This window comes from Charadrius vociferus, unplaced genomic scaffold, assembly GCF_000708025.1.
Source record: "Charadrius vociferus isolate BGI_N301 unplaced genomic scaffold, ASM70802v2 scaffold430, whole genome shotgun sequence".
NCBI classification, from domain to species: domain Eukaryota; kingdom Metazoa; phylum Chordata; class Aves; order Charadriiformes; family Charadriidae; genus Charadrius; species Charadrius vociferus.
This window is the reverse complement of record NW_009646541.1, coordinates 2,891,485-2,911,430: the sequence shown is the minus strand read 5'-3', so window position 1 is coordinate 2,911,430 and position 19,946 is coordinate 2,891,485. Positions and strand designations below refer to the sequence as shown.

General features: G+C 42.0%; 1 protein-coding gene across 2 annotated transcripts in view; it reads left to right on the top strand.

Annotated features, from left to right (window-relative positions):
* Window positions 1-19,282, top strand: part of CYTH3 (cytohesin 3) — a 23,383-nt gene extending 4,101 nt beyond the window's left edge. Inside the window, exons 4-13 of one of the 2 annotated variants that reach the window (XM_009885942.1) lie at window positions 1,212-1,330; window positions 5,937-6,017; window positions 8,274-8,386; window positions 9,801-9,949; window positions 10,831-10,942; window positions 11,501-11,503; window positions 18,075-18,151; window positions 18,233-18,304; window positions 18,439-18,593; window positions 19,210-19,282. In XM_009885942.1, coding sequence (XP_009884244.1) covers window positions 1,212-1,330; window positions 5,937-6,017; window positions 8,274-8,386; window positions 9,801-9,949; window positions 10,831-10,942; window positions 11,501-11,503; window positions 18,075-18,151; window positions 18,233-18,304; window positions 18,439-18,593; window positions 19,210-19,282 — 954 coding nt within the window. The remainder of the gene's footprint in view (window positions 1-1,211; window positions 1,331-5,936; window positions 6,018-8,273; window positions 8,387-9,800; window positions 9,950-10,830; window positions 10,943-11,500; window positions 11,504-18,074; window positions 18,152-18,232; window positions 18,305-18,438; window positions 18,594-19,209) is intronic. The other variant, XM_009885950.1, reaches the window with a different exon arrangement.
* The last annotated feature ends 664 nt before the right edge of the window (window positions 19,283-19,946 follow it).

Here is a 19,946-nt window from a genome sequence, read left to right as displayed (position 1 = left end):
CAGAATCAACCAAACAGAAGGATAATTACTTTTTTGAATGTTGCTGCAGGGCCTCCTGTGCTATATAAAAACATAATGGAAGTTTTCCCAGTTGTAATGAAGTAAAAAAGAACATTTGCAAAAATTGAAAAACTAATAATATTTCTGAAATTATGAAATATTCTAGTAGGAAGGATTTGGAATAGTTTATTAAGCTCTTCTGTTCGTATTTGGAGTCCCAGAGGTTAAGGTTGCTTACCGCTGCCATCCTCTTCCCCTGCCCCTCTGCTGGGAGGCGTGCGGCGTGGGCAGGAGCAGCAGCGCCTGTTGGGGTGTGTGGTGGGGAAGGAGCGAGCTACCTCCTCCTGGCCGGCTGAGGGCTGGAATGACTCCTGTCCACCCACACACCCCTCGTGTAACCCTTAGTCTCCTCTCTCTGCCGCTTTGCAGAAGGCTCTCTGGGCGTCCCGAGGGTGCCCGTGGTAGGGCCGGTAGGTTACGGAGGCTCAGCCGCGCGGGGGCTCCACCGGGCGCCCGCTGAGGAACAGGGTAAGACTCTCCTCCTGGCTCGGGTAGAAGCTCCCTGGTAGAAGCGTGCCTGGTTCGTGGATAGTCTAGTTCAAGTCCTTTGTGAATCGTTTAGTTCCAGCACAACCAGAGGTCACTGATAACCCCGGTGTCAGCGTAAACTCTTTTAAACAGGTTTCGGTATCTTCAGCCGCGACTTCTGCTGCAAGTAGTGGCTTGATGTACTGGGTTGCAGTTTGCAGATTGTAGCAGATGCTTTATTTTGTGTCATGGCGGTAATTAAGTTATTCCTGTGTACCTCTTCATTGTGTGATTTTACAGATTATGTCTCTGCAGACACTTACGCAATATTGTGAACAGGCCAACTCTCACATCAACTCCAAAGAGCAACATGGAATCATTCTTCAATTAATATTTGATATTTCTGTTGTTGAGGGATTCAAACTGCCACCTAGTACTTCTAGCCTTAAAAATATGTTCTCATTTTAATCTTTAAACCAGTACTAAATATTGCTTATCTAACTGAAAAACATTTGTTTACATACCATCAAAAAAAAAATAAAGTTGTAGGCTAATGTAATTCTTGATGTGCTATGTATATGTCTGTGTCAGTATATTAATACCAAATGTTATGACCAGTATTTACATGAATGCTTGCGGAAGAAAACGTAACATTCCTTTTCCTCTGGAATTGCTCTTCCCAGGGAATACAGTTTCTGATAGAAAATGACCTCCTGCAGAACACTGCAGAAGACATTGCACAGTTCCTTTATAAAGGAGAAGGATTAAATAAAACGGTAATTGGAGATTACCTCGGTGAAAGGTAAAATAAAAATATTGAAACTTTGTTCTTGAGTTCGCAAAGCATAAGTACGGTTTTTGGTAGTTACCTTCCCCTTCACGGGCTGCATGGAGAGCGCTACGCTACTACTGTGAGATCTATAAAAGCTACAGCGCAAAGTAAAACTACTACGGGATTGTGATAGGGTTTGTTTCTGTTAGGTTGTTGTTCTTTTTAAATGGGTGCATTGTGGGATGATATTTAATTCACTGTAATGTACCATATTGAGAAAATACCCTTAAATTTGGCTATAGTGCAGAATTTAATACCGTAAGCTTTTGGAATGTCTGAGAGTTGTATTGCAACAGTTCCGGTAACTCTTGATATTGGGCCCAGACAAAGTGATTTACGATCACTAATAATTGGATAGTAAAGAAATTACTTATTGAAACGGGTAGCTCCTGGGACAATAGTTACAAGCAGGTTTTAGTGTTGTCATCTTCCCTGCACGCAGACTTACTATTAGTAAGGGCAGCCGCACCGCATCTTATCAATCCTGGTACAAGAAACATGCAACATCCATATTTATGCATACTATTGCAAAACACAGTCGAAATGCAAATGACTTCCATTGCTGTGCAACCCAGGAATTGATTTCGAACAAGGCAGCAGAAGGAGAGAGAAGCGAAGAGTGGGTTGCAGTACGTGTGTCTGCGTGCTCGCACACGCTCTGATTCACACGCCAGTTACGGAGGTTTGAAAGTTGACTCATTTGGGTTATGCTCCTGTAGTGATATGTTCTGGCAGATCCCTTTTGAGGCACCCGTAGTCTGTTTACAGCATCAACGGCTTAGTTTGTGCTCAGCAATTTCCTCCTGACTTCAATAGGTTTAATGAAAGTTTTTGCCGTAATATGTGTATTTTGAAAATAGATCTTTGCTATGAAGTTTCTGTACGGTATTCGTAGACATCTCAGCAGGTTTTTTTTATGACAGCCTTATGTTGTTTCTCTTGAATATTTGGGCAATCGGTATTATGAAATCACTTATACATTAATGTCCGTAATTGCAAAACTGCAACAAAGCTCATATGAAGGAGTCTGTGTTCATTTTTGAGAGCTGAATTCTACCTTGGTATTGTCTTCTGAAATACTTGCAGTTTTTCTAGCCCTGTTCCCAGAACCCCTGTACTCATGCGGAAAGGTCTTACCAGTATGTCCCAGCCCACTGGAGTACTAAATAGCAAATTTGATCAGGAAATGTTGTATAAATCTATCAACTGGATAATAAAGTCTTCAGAGAAGTGAAAAAAATAACACACTGCTCCTATTTTGCCGCAAGGTGGAAGCAACCTATCCATTTTAAGGAGCAGTTGAAGTGAAAAAGAAATTTTAAATTATTTTTTTGCTTTAAAAAGGAGCTTTTACTTAATGTATGCAGTCAGTCTACTCTAATTGGTTTTTTGCACGTTTCTTCATTTCTGTGAAGGGTGTAATTAATACGATAATGGGAAAGCAAATGGTATTTCTGTCTCCCTTTTTTTCTTCACTTACACAAATTAGTAAGGAGGGGTGGAGGTGAAGAGATGACAGGGATGTGTGTGGACATTTCGAGGTAGTCAGGTCTGGAACGGGGAATTGGTTCATCATACTCCTTTGAACTGCAACATTAATTTCTTAGAATCCTAATAATTTTTATTCATGTTCATCTGAAAACGATGTATTAGGCTTTTAGGTCCTGGGGTAAAATAAATACCCTGAGATAAAATAAAATGTGACTACTGAGGTGGTCTTAAGCTGCTAGTTTTGCTTTTGTGACTTCCTCAGGAACAGGCTGTTCAGTGTTTTGTGCCGTGCAAATGGCAGTGCATATTACAGATGAGTTTTTACTGAGTTATGTACTATCTTTTATCAAGGCATTTGGAGTCTGAGGGCATTCTCTTTTACTTTGCCACTCCCTCTCAGGGCCCCATCATGAATTACTTCTGCATTGTAGCTAAATATAGCTGAAGACAAGGCCAGGATAGTCAGCAGAATGAAATATTTGTATACCATTCTGCCATAAAGAGATATATTTTAAATTACTGACTTTTAGAGTGTTACAGCACTCAGCAAACTGAAAAAACTCAATGGTAAAATGGGACGAGATAATACCTAAAAACATACAATAAATAACGGATGGATTACATCCTGTAAGAGATTTAAGGTTTCTTTATATGTGGTTAAGTCTTGATTTGTTTTTTTAAGTGGCTTCCTAGACCTTTCGTGATATTTGGCTTGTGTCTTTGGAGCTGTACTCAGCACAAGTATCACTATTAATCCAGCCCAAGCTAAAACCTAGAAGAGCAAAAATTAGAGTATAAGCCTAATATTTGTTCTGAATTACTGCTGCTTTATGAGCGAAATCAATATTTGGCTTAAGAGTAACAAAGTACCTCTATTGAGTCCTCTCTTTTATTATACTATTATCCCACTTTATTTCACTGCACTGAAAAGTAGTCACACAGCTGAATTGTGCTTTAATAAATTTCATGAGAATGGCTTTGTTTTGCTTGACAGAGCTGATGTGTTTTTCTGTACACTGTATGGGGATGTACAAATGAATGAGCAGTTCATTTTAAGGTCTTTACTGGTGAGTGTTAGGGGTTAGTCTGGCTGCGCAGTTAGTCAGTGGTGCAGCAGATAGTTCTCGGAGGGAGCGCACCGTCCTGCTCTCGGGTGGAGGCTGATGGGCGACATTCTGTCTTGGTGATGTGTTCGAAGCTCACCCTGAGGATTATAAACCTCTACGTGTCTGGCATATGAGCTCAGTGATGGGGTAGGCTAAATTCTGTTGGCATGCAAACAGTTTTGTGTTCATTAGTTGAGGTGGGCTGACCCCGGCGGGACACCCGGTGCCCACCGACCCCCTCCATCACTCCCCTCCGCGGCCAGGGGAGAGAATATAACGAAAGGTTTGTGAGTCGAGGTAAGGGCAGGGAGACATCACTCACCAGTTACTGTCACGGGCAAAACGGACTTGACTTCGGCAAAATTAATTTAATTCGTTACCAATCAAATCAGAGTAGGATAATAAGAAATAAAACCAAATCTGAAGACACCTTCCCCCCACCCCTCCCTTCTTCCCAGGCTCAACTCCAGTCCCCATTTCTCCACCTCCTCCCCAGTGGTGTGGGGGGACGGGGAATGGCGGTTGCGGTCAGTCCATCACACCTCGTCTCTGCCGCTCCTCCTCCTCATGCTCTGCCCCCGCTCCAGCGTGGGGTCCTTCCCGCGGGAGACAGTTCTCCCTGAGCTTCTCCAACATGAGTCCTTCCACGGGCTGCAGTTCTTCACCAGCTGCTGCAGCGCGGGCCCCTTCCATGGGGTGCAGTCCTTCAGGGACAGACTGCTCCAGCGTGGGTCCCCGTGGGTCACGAGTCCTGCTGGCAAACCTGCTCCAGCGTGGGCTCCTCTCCATGGGGCCACAGGTCCTGCCAGGAGCCTGCTCCAGCCTGGGCTTCCCACGGGGTCACCACCTCCTTCAGGCATCCCCCTGCTCCACCGCAGACCTCTGCGGGCTGCCCGGGGACAGCCTGCCTCACCGTGGTCCTCGCCACGGGCTGCAGGGGAATCTCTGCCGGCGCCTGGAGCACCTCCTCCCCTCCTTCCCTGGCCCTGGTGGCCCCAGAGCTGTTTCTCCCGCGTATTCCCACTCCTCTCTCCGGCTACAGTTGCGCAGGGCTTTTTTTCCTTCCCCTTCTTGACTGTGTTATCCCAGAGGTGCCACCACTGTCAGCGATGGTCTCGGCCTCGGCCGGCGGCGGGTCCCTCTTGGAGCCAGTGGCATTGGCCGTCGGACATGGGGGGCTTCCAGCAGCTCCGCACAGAAGCCGCCCTGTAGCCCCCCCTACCAAAACCTCGCCAGGCAAAGCCAATACATTAGTTTTGCATTTAAATGCCTTTGTCTCAAACAAAGCATAATTTGGCTCATGATTTACGTAGCAATATACAGGAGAGGTGAGAGAAAGCCCGTTTGAAACCTATTCTGATTTTAATGAACTTTATTGTAACCATTTTTGAGAACAGAGTAAGACTATAGTACGTACTAAGTAGCTCTTCTAAAAAGCTGTTCTTTTTTTTAGGTACAATCAGTTGAAGCATTTCTGTTCCTCATCTTTGTACATAAATTAAGATACTGCTTTAATATTTTCTGTTCTTAGAAGAAAAAAAGGGGATAGTTTGTTTTTCATGTGTTGTATGGCTAAAGAAATTAATCTTACATTAACCATTGTTTTAAGAGTTCATGACGCAATTTCTGCAGAAGACTTTTTACTGGATAAATTTATCAGGTATCATCCTGTATCAAGGCAGGTGCAGTACCAATAAATGTGAAGCAAAGGCGGCCAGGCCATTTTTGGGTCATTTAAATAAGCAGTGATGAAGTAATTTCAAGTGTACTGGCTCTTGCTATCTGCCAGCAAAAATGGCAAAATACTAGTGTTAAGTAATAAAATATCTCTCAAATAAATGCATGAACCATTTCGATTACTTGATTTGATCGGTGTGGTCGTTTATGTCCTTGCTTATTCTTGGAAGCAAATAGAGATAACTAACAAGTCCTTAAAGTTCAGAATTGTAATTGTGTATTTCCATTTTTGTCTTTCATAGAGATGAATTTAATATTAAAGTTCTTCAGGCTTTTGTTGAACTCCATGAGTTCGCTGATCTCAATCTTGTACAAGCCTTAAGGTGAGTAAATTCTTTATTTTTTTTATCTGAGTTTCCTTTATCGAATTGCACGTTCATGTGAGTCACTGTGGTGATTTATTTATCAGAACGCTGATTCGCAGCTCCGCACGATTATACGCGTTACTGTGCAAGTTAGCAGAGACAGCTTTGTTTTAACCCTTCCAATTGCTTGTGTGTGTGCTGCCTTCGAAGGTGAAAACTTTTAATTATTTCAGACAAATACAGACAACTAAAACATAGCCATGACTCTTTGGTGTGCCTGCCATATGTGGACAGTTGAAGATCTGTTTTATATCTTAGCACAGAGATGGGTAAAAACCAACCAAACCCCTACCCCAAGCAAATAAATAATTTTCTTTGCTGCCGTCTGTTTTGTCTTTTCCTTCCACCTCAACTTGTTCCTCTGGACGGGGAGGGGGGAATCCCGCTGGCCATAATCAGTGATTATGTTCAGTTTTTGTACAAAGAGGTAAACTTTGAATCAAGTAATTTCTTCCTTCTTTCCTCAGTTTCCCACTTGTCATGTGAAAGAGAGTGTAATATCTTAGTATACTTTTTTCTTTTGCTGTTTACTTGATTTCTCTGGGATGCCAGCATACAGTGACCTTGTGAAGTCTCATCTTGGTGGAAATCTGTAATAAATCACAGCATCTTCAGAGTGTGAAGGGACCTCTAGAGATCATCTCGTCCCACTCCCCTGCTAAAGCAGGACTGCCCAGAGCACATCCCTCAGGACTGCATCCAGGCGGGTTTTGAAAATCTCCGGAGAAGGGGACTCCACCCCCTCCCTGGGCAGCCTGTGCCACTGCTCTGGCACCCCAACTGTAAAGAAGTTTTTCCGTGTGTTGGAAGGGAACTTCCTCTGTTCCAACTTGTGCCCGTTGCCCCTCGTCCTGTCACATCTAGCAAATCCAGTTGATTTAGACTGTTCCGTTGCCACAGGTGACTCCCTCCTGACACCAGATAAGCTGAAATGTCCGTGTGATCTTTGTCTCTGGTGCGGGGCCTCGTGACGTGGAGTCAGAACAGCTTTGCTATGGCTGAGTGATGTGGTGATGACCACTGGAGCTGCCTGAGGCTTGAGCTCGGGAAGCCTTTTCTCTGAGAGGCTTCATACTCCTGTCTCTTTCACCCAATTTAACGTTAGGTTTGACTTTATTCTTTCTTAGCAGCTGCTACTATTAAATGTTTGTATTTCGGTAGCTTACAAAATTCGTGATCTGGGTTGGAACCTTGCACAAGGTGAGTAAAAGACAGTATATAGAGCTGACAAACTAAAGATGGCCTGTGACACTTACGTATAATGTCCTAAAACGAAAACTGATGAAGACAGGAATAAACGGTTATTATATTGGCATCCAGCGTAAAAGGAATATCGAGAACTTGTTTTGCATGGCAGAGCATGTAACTTTGCTGGTTTAGATAATTCTTGTGCTAAGAAGGAAAAGAATAAATGATTAAATTCATTGGAGCTTTTTAGCGCCAGTGTGCCAAAAGTATATTTGTGAAGACTTCTGTCCTGTATGCATTCCAGTGTACCTACACGTAGAAATAGTAAGTTACGAATGTAAAAACTCTGTTTCAGTTCACGCTGCTAAACAGGAGCACAGATCTCCTGCATATATTACAAAATTGCTGAGGTGATATCGTAAGTCTTTATTTTTAAGATCTGGGTCTGATTCCTGTAGGCTGAACTTACGCTAGACAGGCAGCACCTCTCTAAGCACTGGGGCTTTTCTTGTTGTTGATACTATTTTTTAAATGTTTGAGGAGTTCAAGTAAAGATGTTAAGTGGTTTTGTATTCCTTGCTTCTCTCCCCTACCAGTAATGTTTCATATACCGTGTCTTTTTATATTGTAAGTAAAGTCTAGCTGAATGTTTATTGCTTTTAGTAGCCAGAAGACCCAGGGAGTATTGAACCGATTGTTTCCCTATAGCATTCTCATGGCAAAAATGGGATGCATACAGAAAATTGTTTACTAGTCTGGAAAAAAGAGAGAGTCTCAGAATATGAACTGCCATATTATCTTGCCTGATAGCATGCAGTGTTGCTGGCTGAATTACTGGGCTAGCCATCTGTGCATGTTGCTTTTATAATAGCTCCTGACTTGTGTGTTGAGAGATTGAGAACATATTTCTAGGATATTTTATATAGACATTGATGATTTTTTTTTGTTTTATTTCTGATTATTTCTAATATATGCTTGATATATAAATATTGGAATGAGTCTAACAACTATTCTGCCCTTCTCTAGGCAGTTTCTGTGGAGCTTCAGACTCCCAGGAGAGGCTCAAAAAATTGATCGTATGATGGAAGCTTTTGCTTCACGCTATTGCCTTTGTAACCCAGGAGTCTTCCAGTCTACAGGTTAGTCACGGGAAACAATAGGAGCTCTTAAGTGTATATATATGTATGTATTTGGATCATATATGTTCTTCTACATCTGATGCAAGGAGACAATGGCCAGTTTGGAAATTCAGGATAAAATAATACGTGAAATGAGAAATTTCTGAGAACTGAGAAAATGCAGCTGTCTAATCCTACACTTTGTTTCCAGGAGGTGCAAGCTTATGGTCAGCATGCATTTCCATTTAGAAAACTTTAGCTTTAATGTATATCTAAACCAAATAAAGTATAAAAAACATTTTAGAAATGTCACTAAAGATTTTGGCTAGGAATTGGAAAAGTAAGATTCTCAGGGGCTTAAAGGCAGAAGAGACCGATAGGTTGGGTAGTCTCATCTGTCAGTTATAAGGACTTTACACCTCATTCAAGTCCACCTATATATGGCTGTAGTACATTATCTAGAAAGTCATCCTTTTTTGTTTCTCATTAGCGGTCTGTTCCACAGTAATTTATCTCAGTTAGAAGTACACTTCAGTGTTCTGTTGAATTATTTGGTTTAGAATTACGAATTACTCAAGGCATAAAAGCTAACAAAACCTTGTGATACTGAGCAGAATGCCCTCGCGTTCGGGCATTGTTGGTCTGTTTAGTTACATACACACATAGCTTGCTGTTGATCACTTATTTTGAGGAACAAATAGGCTAGGAAAAGGTTAATGTAAAGCAGGTCTGCAACAGCTAGAGAGGAAAATACTTACTGAAAACAAAATGCTGAAGATGCAAACACATTTTTCCTCTGTGTGGCAGAGAAGTTTCCATCCTGCTTTTTCTTACACAGGATCCTGTGCTTGAATTCTGGGAGAATTTACTATAATCATAACCATGACTAGAGGCATGATAAGATCTCCTTTGTCATCTTTTGATATTATTCGGTGGTATTAGCCACCTCCTGTATGCCAAGAAATGGAGTCAATGTCATTTTCAGTCTGTTTAAATGCAGTTCAGGTATTATCTTGAGGAGACTCTTCTTTCTCTTTGGAGAAAGCTTTGGAAGTACTTTGAGTAGGACCAAGTCTCTTATAGGATCTACCAATATGATCTAGGCAAAATCTGTGTGCAGAGAGCGTTTTGCCCAACACTTCAGTGTTTCAAGTAAAATGTTAATTTAGTGTGATAGCAATGATTTCAAAGAATTTTTTAAAAAAGTTGTATTCTCTTGTACTGTCTTTCTCATACAGGCTTCTAATTTGAATTGTTACATATTACGCTTATTTCAGCAGTTTAAAGAAAGATTTGAGACTTTTCTCTGCTGTATAGTGTTTAGGATTTTTTGACTACCTGTTTTCTTTCTCGGTCACGTTGAGCTGTATATTCATTTTACAGGTTTGTGCCCCAACACAGAGAAAGATAAATAATTTTTCAAATCTTATTTCAGATACGTGCTATGTGCTTTCATTTGCGATCATTATGTTAAATACCAGCCTGCACAACCACAATGTAAGAGATAAACCAACGGTAGAGAGGTTTATTTCTATGAATCGTGGAATTAATGAAGGTGGAGACCTTCCAGAAGAATTACTACGGGTAAGTTAGACTGGGTAAGACAAGGCATTGCTTTATGGCTCTGATAGGAAAATTAGAAGTGTGTACAACAGTTCTCAGGCAGATTTGTCGAGGGAAAGTAAGAAGAACATTTTCTGGCATGCATAACTGTCTGAGTAGCTGAAAGCAGCATTTTCTGATATTCACAGCTGCTTTGAACTGGTTCTCCCTATACTCAATCTTTTGTTGAGGAGAGGAGGTTCCCGAGAAGACACTCTGTGTATCTCATGAGTTTGCTGATGGCAAAATTCTTGTGGAATTGGCTTCTTATGGAAGAAAAAAAAAAAAGTAGTATTTCTGGATAAGTCAGAGAAAGCCGGAAAAAATAGTAAAAATCATTGTTTCATTATTGCCTCTCATTTGTTTCCATGTGTCTTGTGAAGCCTTCTCCTGTCCCTTCAGATATCAGTAAAAATTCTTATTTCTCTAAGACAGTGTGATGGCCTAAACTGTTTCCTGAAAACCCAGGTTCATTTGGCAAAACTTGTACTAAATGAGACCTGAAGCTCAAACCTTTGAAATGCTAAATGCTGAAGTTAAAGAAAAAATGTCTTGCTAGGAGTGCTTATAAAGTCTGGGGAAAAAAAACCAAAAAACAAACACAAAACCAAAAAAAAACCAACCCAAAAGCAAAACCAAAACACCCAAACAAACCACACACTTGTTTATAGATGAAATAGTTTAAAATGGAACTTAATCAAAATAGTAGATAACGATTGAGAAGGGATGGTCCAGAATTTTATGGACAGTATTTCCTATGCCTGGTGTACAAATAGTCTGAGAAGCAGTAACATGTCCTGGTTGCATTTTCTATTAGACATTTATTAATGAGGTCTTTTTCCTCTTTTTTTTTATTCTTCTAGAATTTATATGAAAGTATTAAGAATGAGCCGTTTAAAATTCCAGAGGATGATGGAAATGATCTAACGCATACATTTTTTAATCCAGATAGAGAAGGTTGGCTGCTGAAATTAGGTTAGTTTTAAGGGCAGTTTTGCTGCTACGTGTTTGTTCGTCGTTAGCATGTTCGCTACTTCTGTGTCTATCTGCTTTCTTGTGAAGGTAACAGGATTAACGGTGGACTTTGTGTTTGAAAATGTATGAACCAAAATAAGTAACTCCTTTACATGTGAAGGTTGTTACTTCTTATTTTATGTATGCAAATTAGCAACCTTGTTTCCAACTTCGGAGTTTTATTTCTCATATATCAGAAATAAAAACTCAGTGACAAGAAGGAAATGCCGTATGGTATTTACCTCACGCTGTGACTGATAAATAACAGCTCCGTAAGGTCATTCCAGAAAACTCTGTGATATTTCAGCTCAGTTTTCTGTCTACAAAAAAAGGATTTCTCTTCAAGTAGTTATTTTTGTGTGTCTTTATTTTTCCATATTATTTGTGAGTTTCTCTTGGTTTGGTTTTGGCTATAATTTTTTAATGAGTGGTTTAAATGTGCCTTCTTGTTTTCCTTATGGCCTATGACCTATCACCTTTCTGTTCTGTGACTGGCTGTCTCTGCTTATTCTGCATTAGGAGGTACGTATCCGATTGCTTTCCAGCCCCCTCTTCTTCAGTTGCTCATTCTTTTATTTTCTTCCTCCTTCCTCCTGTGGTTTTTTCTTTTCTTTTCTTTTTTTTTTTTTAAATCAAATTTATTGTAGCATTTTGCTTTTACACTCTGTCACTAACAGTATCATCGGTGGTGCTCTGAAAGACTGGTGTGTCGGTGTGTGGCTCACGTGCGAGTGTGCTGCAAAGGAAGAGAGTGTTCACATCTAAAGCAGAAAAATAAAGACTATTCAGCATACTTTGCTTGTTCGTTGAAGAACATGACAAGGGAAGAATAGTTTCTACTGAGAGAAAACAACATGTCTTACTCTTGTAATGCAGTTCCAGAGTGATTTTGTTACTTGTACATCAATTATATTAGATTATTGAAAGATTGATTACATTTGAACAATGCGTTTTAAGAAGCTGTTCTTTTTCCTGCTTATTTTCCTTTTAAAATGACTTATTTCGCTTACTTAACAGAATCTTAAATGAGCACCAAATTTAGGGTGGCAGGAACCTTTGGGAGTTTGCAGTCTCTGGAACTGCAGGATGGCTTCATTTACAGACTCATTCAAGTTAATGGGATTCACTTTTTCACTTGGGCTTAGGGCTTTTTTTTCCCCTATATAAAGGAGTCCGAAATTTTAACTTTTTTTTTTTTTTTTTAAATGAAATAAGCCTCTTTTATATAAAACACCAGTACACAGTCTGATAGAGCCAGTTGTTGGCCACTTTAATGTATAACTGCTTGTTAAAGTAGAAGGAGCTTGCCGTGGGGGAAGGGTGGCTGCAGTGCGAGGAGGGATGTGCTGGGCTGCACGCGGGGGTGAGTACGGTGGAGGCAGAGCTTGTGCCCGCTCTACCGGGTGCACCTGGAAGTTAGTGGTCATGCTGGTGCTGGGAGGAGCTAGCTGTGAAAAGGAAGCCTTTGGAATTCACTCGCGTGCTCTCCAGTGTCTTATTTTGAGCTCTGCGCTGCAGGTGCTGTAGAGCTCTGTGTCTTTCTGACTACGAAGAAGCAAAGCTCTTTGACGTGCCTTGGCTCAGCCGGCGCAGTTTCAAAGATGACTTTGCAGCTTTTCTCCATTTTGTAGCATGAGGCGATAGCTATCTCAACAGAAAAGATGATGTAGATAAAATGTGCTTTCTGTAGAAGAGGTTGGGCATAAGCTCATGCTGTGCTTATGTCTCCGTTGCCCGTGTGCGCTCTCCTACACCTATGCACACCACGAGAGTGCACGCAAGAGCGTGAGTGTGTGCAGAGGAGTGACAGCACCCCTTGTGGAAGGAACTGTCAATAAAAGACACCTACGAGATCTCATAAAAAATAGAGGAACAAAGAAATTGAAGAAAAAAGGTGACTGAAAGTCAGTGGGAGCTGCCAGGTACCTCTGCACATTCCGGCTCTGGTGTGAGGTCAGTAAAACCAACTCTCCGTTGTGTACGATGTAGATGAGAGACAGTGCGCGGAAAACCAAATAGTAAAGCGTGGTGAAACGGAAGGGTGTTGTGGCACGTAACACTCCCATGTCATGAGGGTTATTTGAATAAAGAAATGAAGCATGTCCAGAAGCCTCTGGTGAATCAGCCTGTGAATGGGCGAAGCTGTGCTTCCGTGAAGGGCTGCGTGTTTTTCAGCAGACGTGGACTGGTACAGACAAATACATTTTGCTTGTTTAGATGCATTGACCAGAAATGAGCTGGTCTTTTTGTTCCTCTTCTCCCTTGAGTTTCCTATTTGCTAGGAGGCTTAAAGTAGATGTTGAGAGTGCTGGCTCGATCCACATTGTTTGCATTTTTACAGTCCTTTCTGTTGGGAAATTCCTGTGAAGTGTGTAGGCTTTCCTTCGGTTCCGGAAGATGCTGATATTAAAATTTTCAGTATTGTTGAAATGCTGAGGACACGCTATTCCAGCGTGAGAGTTTTAAGTGTTCAGTTGTGATAATACTTAAAAGTTGAAATAGAAAGTTTTATGTAAAACTATATTTATGCGTAAGACAACTTGGAAACCCTGAGTATAGCAAGACAGTACTTTGGGTTTGGTATTTCTTATGGTCAGCTCTTCCCGTTTATCTGTTTGTGCCCCTCTTTTTAGTATTCCAGCTCACCATATTGATTATCCTTGGGGCAGGACATGGGTGTTGTGAAACTTCGTCTGTCCTCAGGACCGCGCTAGCTCTCCAGCCTGGCATTGGGTTTTGGAGCGCTGGGAGGATGCAGAATGCTCTCGGAGAGTTTGCTGCTCGGAATTGTTGAGAGGTGACTTTGTGTAAGTCCCAGTGCCAAACCTGGCAGCCAGACAGCAATTCAGGCTTGAGCTATCAGGACTCAGCCGGTGCCTTTATATAGACACCTTTATCTTGGTGAACCTAAATTATCATTCAGTTCTATGTCGTTTGAAGCATGACAATGAAATGACAACGAAAGCTACCAGGAAAGATCTGAAAGCTGCTGAGTGCTAATGAATCCTCGCGTAGAGCAGCTTGAGACGTTAGGAGCTTTAGATTTTTCTGCATCATAATTATTAGTGGCGTTGGTGCCATGACATTTTCTGCCGTCCACTTTAAGGTATTTTGAAATTGTTGTCTTGCTCTCTGTCCTGGTGCCCGCGTTACAGTCGTTTTGCACAGGGAGGCATTTCCTTGCCAAAAATGACTTCTCTTGGCAAATAGCTTGGTTTGCATAATATTTTCTTCTAGTGAGAAGGAAACTGCGAAATTATTCCACCGAACTGGAGAGGAAATGATTCGAGCCAGATCGAGAATTAACACGATCGTGTTAATTTTTTCTGCCAGTTGGGCAGTTACTGAGAGGTTGGAGACTGTCCAAAAGCTTCACGTCCGGGCCCGTCCCGCCGGTGGCGCTTATTGCAGCGCGTCCGTCCTTGGGAGGGTGCCGCTCCTCTTCCCCAGCCCGGGGCGGGAGGGCAGCGGTGGCTGATGGGGAAACTGGTGCCCTGCGGTACCTGCCCGGCACTGGGGGTGACTGGTGCTCTCCTGGGTTGAGGCGGTTTATGTTGTGGTCGAGGGAAACTTCTTTTTCAAAGGAACCCAAACTTTGATCCAGTCATCTGTGTAACTGCACAGTTTCTGAGTCCGTTCCACCTAGTGGTGTCTACATGAACCGAGAAGAGAAATCTGTTCTTGTTGTGTGTGTGTGTCTCTCTCTCCCCTCTAAAACTTTATACAAATGTGCTGACGATTTGGGTAGAATTTTCTAGGTTTAGATACCTTGCTGCCTTCAGTCTTAAAGCCTTTTTTAATTTTGAAATTGGTGTTTCCTAAGTCTTTGGCAGTGGTTTTTCTCTTTAGTATAGGTGGTTTCTTTTACCTTGTTCTCTAGTTCGTACTTTGCCCAGAGTTGAAAAAAAAATAATCTTATGTTGGGTTGTGTAGGTGAAGAGGGTTTCTGCTCCTCTTTCTGTACATCTTGCTTTGTTTGTGGCCTTTTCTTGTAGTTTCCTTAGATTTCTGTCTGCAAGATACTGTGCTGCTTTACTTTGTTGTTTGTCTTGGCATTTTAGTTAATCAGATAGATCTTGGAGAAGTACATCGCTTGTATCTCTCCATTTCTGTAAATGTTTATGGTTTCATACCCTGATTTTCTTGATCCTCTTCTGCTAACTTAATTCCTTCCAGTTTTAATCTTAAAGGCTGGGAACTGGAATAAGATATGCAGTATGGTACTAAACCCTTAGTTGTTGTTCTGTGAGCCTACAGCAATCTCGGCTGGAAAAGAACGTTGTGCTGCCGCGACTTCTCACCCGTTCGCCGTGCACGCAGTGCTTGTGGGACGCGCAGCCTTATCAGCCGGCTCCTCGGCTCTTAGCCCGCTGTAAGGGCATATAACCGCACGTTATGCGGTGACCCCCGCGAACGCGATGAGTACAGATCAGATTGCCTTTCAGCCTTTATTAATGAGTTTCTGTGCTGCTGACAGCTGCAGCAAAGTAATGGGGTGGGGAGACAGAGACTTACATGTGACAATATTTCCTTATCCCACCCCAAAACCCTGCCTTGCTGCTTGCTTTCTGGAAGAGAAGGGTAACCCGCAGCCTGGTGGAGCGGGGCTCGGGGTCTGTTCCGTGATGACGGCAGCGCTGACGCGGGAGCTGCCGGCTGGTTTGGGGAGAGGGGAGCAGCAAGGGGGATGTTGTTGGGAATATTTGACCTTCTTCCTGGCTTCAGCGTCAGCACTGTCCCGGAGCCGGGAAATGTTTCATGACAAAAGCTTAATTGAAACCGCAGCACGATTACAGAAGGTTTCAGGTTTGAGAAACCTGGATTTTCTGAAGAGAAGGGATTGTTGTCAAGAAAAATTTCAGCAAACTCAGCTGTCGTTTACTACTACACACTTCTAGGAGGTGTGCGGTTTAAGTCCATTGTTTCTCCCTTAAATTATAAGCAGGCCTCCCTTTAATTACCTGAGTATTTTTTATTGCATTTTGAGACGGTATCACGGTTTGAGAAACACCTTTGTTCGGTTTAAGCTGCCTCTGTGGCAGTAACCTGTTTGCCTGTTTGTTCCGTCCTCTCTCCTGCTGATTGTTTTTCAACGGAAGGGGGATTGTTTTTCAACGCCGCGTCTGCTGCCCGCTGATGGTACCTGTCAGCCTGAAAAGCATGGTGACGTTTTTGTGCCGTAAAAATGTTAAATGACGTTAACCTTCTAGAGCAGAACGTGGCTTTAGGTGGCGGCAATGACCATGGGGCTGTATGAAAAGCCGCGGCGTTGCAGCGGCAGCGGGGGCTGCCCTGGCCGCTGCCTCGACTGGGCTGCTGCGTGCTCAGTGCTGGGGAAGGGAGTCGGGGTAAAGCTCGTCAGCTTTCCGTTTTTAGCCCAAATACCACCTCATACTTGAACCAGCTCTCGGTCAAGGTGACGGGAATTTTTCTAGTGGCTTATGGGCCGGTTTGAATGTTTCTACAGTGCTTTGTTTGAGGATCTGTCACAGCGGTTGTACTGAAATACCACCAGTTCTTCCCTCACTGTCTCCCGTTCACTCAACCATTCATTCTGTCACGGCTTCTGCATCTTGCACTATTTTGCCTTCTCTTATTTCACCGCACCTGCTTGCAGATTAAATTTTTCTTAAGAATACGTGTGTGTGTAGTGGAAACATGGAGTTTGAGTACGTTGAACGCTGCAGCGGGTTGGCACTGGGTTACGGCGTAGGTCACGAAGCCGTGCAGGAGGGGGATACAACACGGTCTGCAGTGCCAACCCGGGGCAGGCTGGTATCAAGAAATTTCATGGTACTCCTAGAATTGTTCTTTAATAGGATGTGGATTTCTGCATTAAACAAAACCCCAGCTATCTCAAGTAGAACAAAAAGATTAAAAATTATGCTGATGTCTTAGATTTAGTTATATGACTTGGATTAAATTGGGGTCTTGTGTGTATTAACGGTACTCTTATACAGGGGTGTTCAATAGCAAGATCAACTATTTTGCAATGTTGGGTTAATGAGATTAAATCACTGCTGAATGGATGATGCACAGGTGGTGACATAATGCTGAGGTCAGATAACTATGGTGGAACTAAGCCTGTATGTCAACGACACATGACTGCTTTACCTACAATTGTCTTTTCTGGAAATGAGTTTTAAAAATAATGTAATTGTGGAATGCTAGGCATGTTCTGAAGCAGCCAGCTGCAGAAAAGCAGCTGAAAGGGCTGAGACAATAATGTTTTTTGCTAAAAGGAACTGTTCCCTGCAGCGTGACGTTGGCAGGTGTAAGAGAGCTGGGTCTCCGTGGTTGCTGGGTCTGAACCGCTAGTGCAGTTTTGAAGCAGTAGCAATGTCTGCTGTGAGGTGTACTCAGCAATGTGTTAACCCATAAAGAGAACACGTTTTGAGAATACTAAATGATGAAAAATGACTAAAAATGGTACATTTTGGCATGTGATTTGCTCCTTATTGATGACACATCATACTTGTTCCACTAGTACTGCTTATAAGCATCGTACACACTTGATGTTAAATCTGTAAGTAGAGATAGGTTCTTAAACACGTGTGTGCTCACGAGCGGGGTGAAAGGAAGGTGATAAAATGCCCTTAATGTTACTGGTGGGACCCTTCCCTTGATGAGACAGGCTGTGGAGAGGGTCGGTTCTGTTGCTGGAACCCAGTTACTGGTTTTACTGGTGATTCCCTTTGCCGTGGCAGCGCAGACTGCGCTTCTGCGGGCTGTGTAGTATCAGTGTTTCGGATGCAGTCAACAGCTGCGGCGGCATGGACAGAGGGAGCAGTTCCGACTGCTGCGCGATCGCATTCGGTCTCGTAAGAAAGGAGATGCGTGCAACTTGAGAGCACACCGTTTCTGCAACTGTTCTGTGGCAACACCATAGTTAATGCTGTCTCAGGAGTTTGGTCTTAGTACCGGAGTTACAGCAACGTGTTCCTTTAACCTCAGCTCATCTGTGCCTGATCCATTTCTGATTAAGTAATTAAGCCATATTTTGAAAACCAAGCAAAACTAAATTACTTTCTTATCCATTGCTGAAGCCTTGTCAGCAACACTCATTTAATTCAGCTGTACTTTTTGATTGTAGGGGGAAGAGTAAAAACGTGGAAGCGGAGATGGTTTATTCTGACTGATAACTGCCTGTATTACTTTGAATACACAACAGTGAGTAGATATTACAGTGAACTTCGTTTGTAGTGAACATATTTAAGTGGTTAATAATGTGATATTTTCCTAAATTTTTAGGACAAAGAACCTAGAGGAATTATTCCGTTAGAAAATCTAAGCATAAGAGAAGTTGAGGACCCTAGAAAACCCGTAAGATGTTTTCATAATATTTTTTTTTAAATGAAGATAACTAAACCGCATAGAACTTAGATAAAGTATTAAATGAAGATGTTTGTCAGGTTTCTTCTGGTTTTTAAATTTATTTCTTAATTTCTACCCTCCAGAACTGCTTTGAGCTCTACAACCCCAGTCATAAAGGTCAAGTAATTAAAGCATGTAAAACTGAAGCTGATGGCAGAGTGGTGGAGGGCAACCATGTAGTGTATAGGATATCTGCTCCCACCCCAGAAGAAAAGGAAGAGTGGATTAAATCTATCAAGTGAGTTTAAAGCCTTAAATGAAGTGTAAGCTCTTTTCGGAGTAAGATACTAAAAGAATTAGTATCCTAACTTGTTTGAAGAATTCTGATGTGGCGACATCCTCTAGGATTAATGACAAGGTACTTGGGGTTGACAGATCAAGATACAAGTCTCCTGTTACTGCCTGATCCTAAGGAAACGGTGCTACTAACGCAATTGAGGAGAATGTGGATTTTTATTTATTTATTTAAGCAAATGTAAAGCCTTGTGTGAATCGTCTTTAACCCTAATTTTATTAGGTTCTTACTTCACCTAATTAACTTCAGTGACATGTATCTTTAGCATGTTCTCAGTGCAGCTTTAAACTTTCACAGCTTGACTTTATCTTGGAAAGCTTATAAAGCAGACCCACACTTAAAGAAATAAAGAATGCTCAGGATGAAGGTATGAAGTCTTAACAAATCACAGTTGAATAACATCTTTTTCTAAAGAAATACTTGCGATGCTTAGAAGTCAGCCATCCATTATCTTATTACGCGTGTGGAGTCGTTCACAGGGAAGAGAGAACAAAATAGTATTAGTTTTCAAAACCAGGTATTTGTTAACCAAACTGATGATTCCTTTTTTCTCTTCTAGAGCAAGTATCAGCAGGGATCCCTTTTATGATATGCTGGCAACAAGGAAACGAAGAATTGCAAATAAGAAATAGAACATGATCAGCAACTTGTATACCTGCATTAACCTGTAAATGAGCATACTGTTGAGTGATAATGTAAAAATTGGACGAACTAAACGAAGACGATAACTGTAAATTTTATATATATACACACTTTACTATGACATCAAAACTTGGCAAGACCGTTCAGGGTAAATAGTTATTGGCATATAATGTGAACTAAGCTTCAAATCCCAGAGAATTATTGTATTGGAACTTAATTCAATTGAAAACATGGAAGCCTTGTTTTCTCTTGCATTAGTTACAACTCCAGTTTATTTGGGTGGGGAGGGAAGGAATTCGAGGCGAATAGTAAAATGTTCCATACCTGTTACTTGAGCGCATTTCCGATAAAAGGAGGAGTGACTTTAAGACCTTTCATCTCTCACCAAAATGCAGCACCAGAAGTGGAGTACAGCGTGATCTAGCACTTAATTTTTCTGTCAGCAGAAAACCCACAATCTCAGTATCAGTTTTCAAGTCTTGTGTGTTTCGCAGGAAGGCTGAGTGCAGCTTTCATTTAGGATTTGCTCTCCTGTCTTTATGGAAACAGCTTTTCTTCTTCTTCAGAAATGCAGCTCAGCGGTGGACTGGCAGCTATGTGGGTAACTAGTTGTTATGTAGGTAACTAGTTGTGCCAAAGGGCTTGGTCGATCCG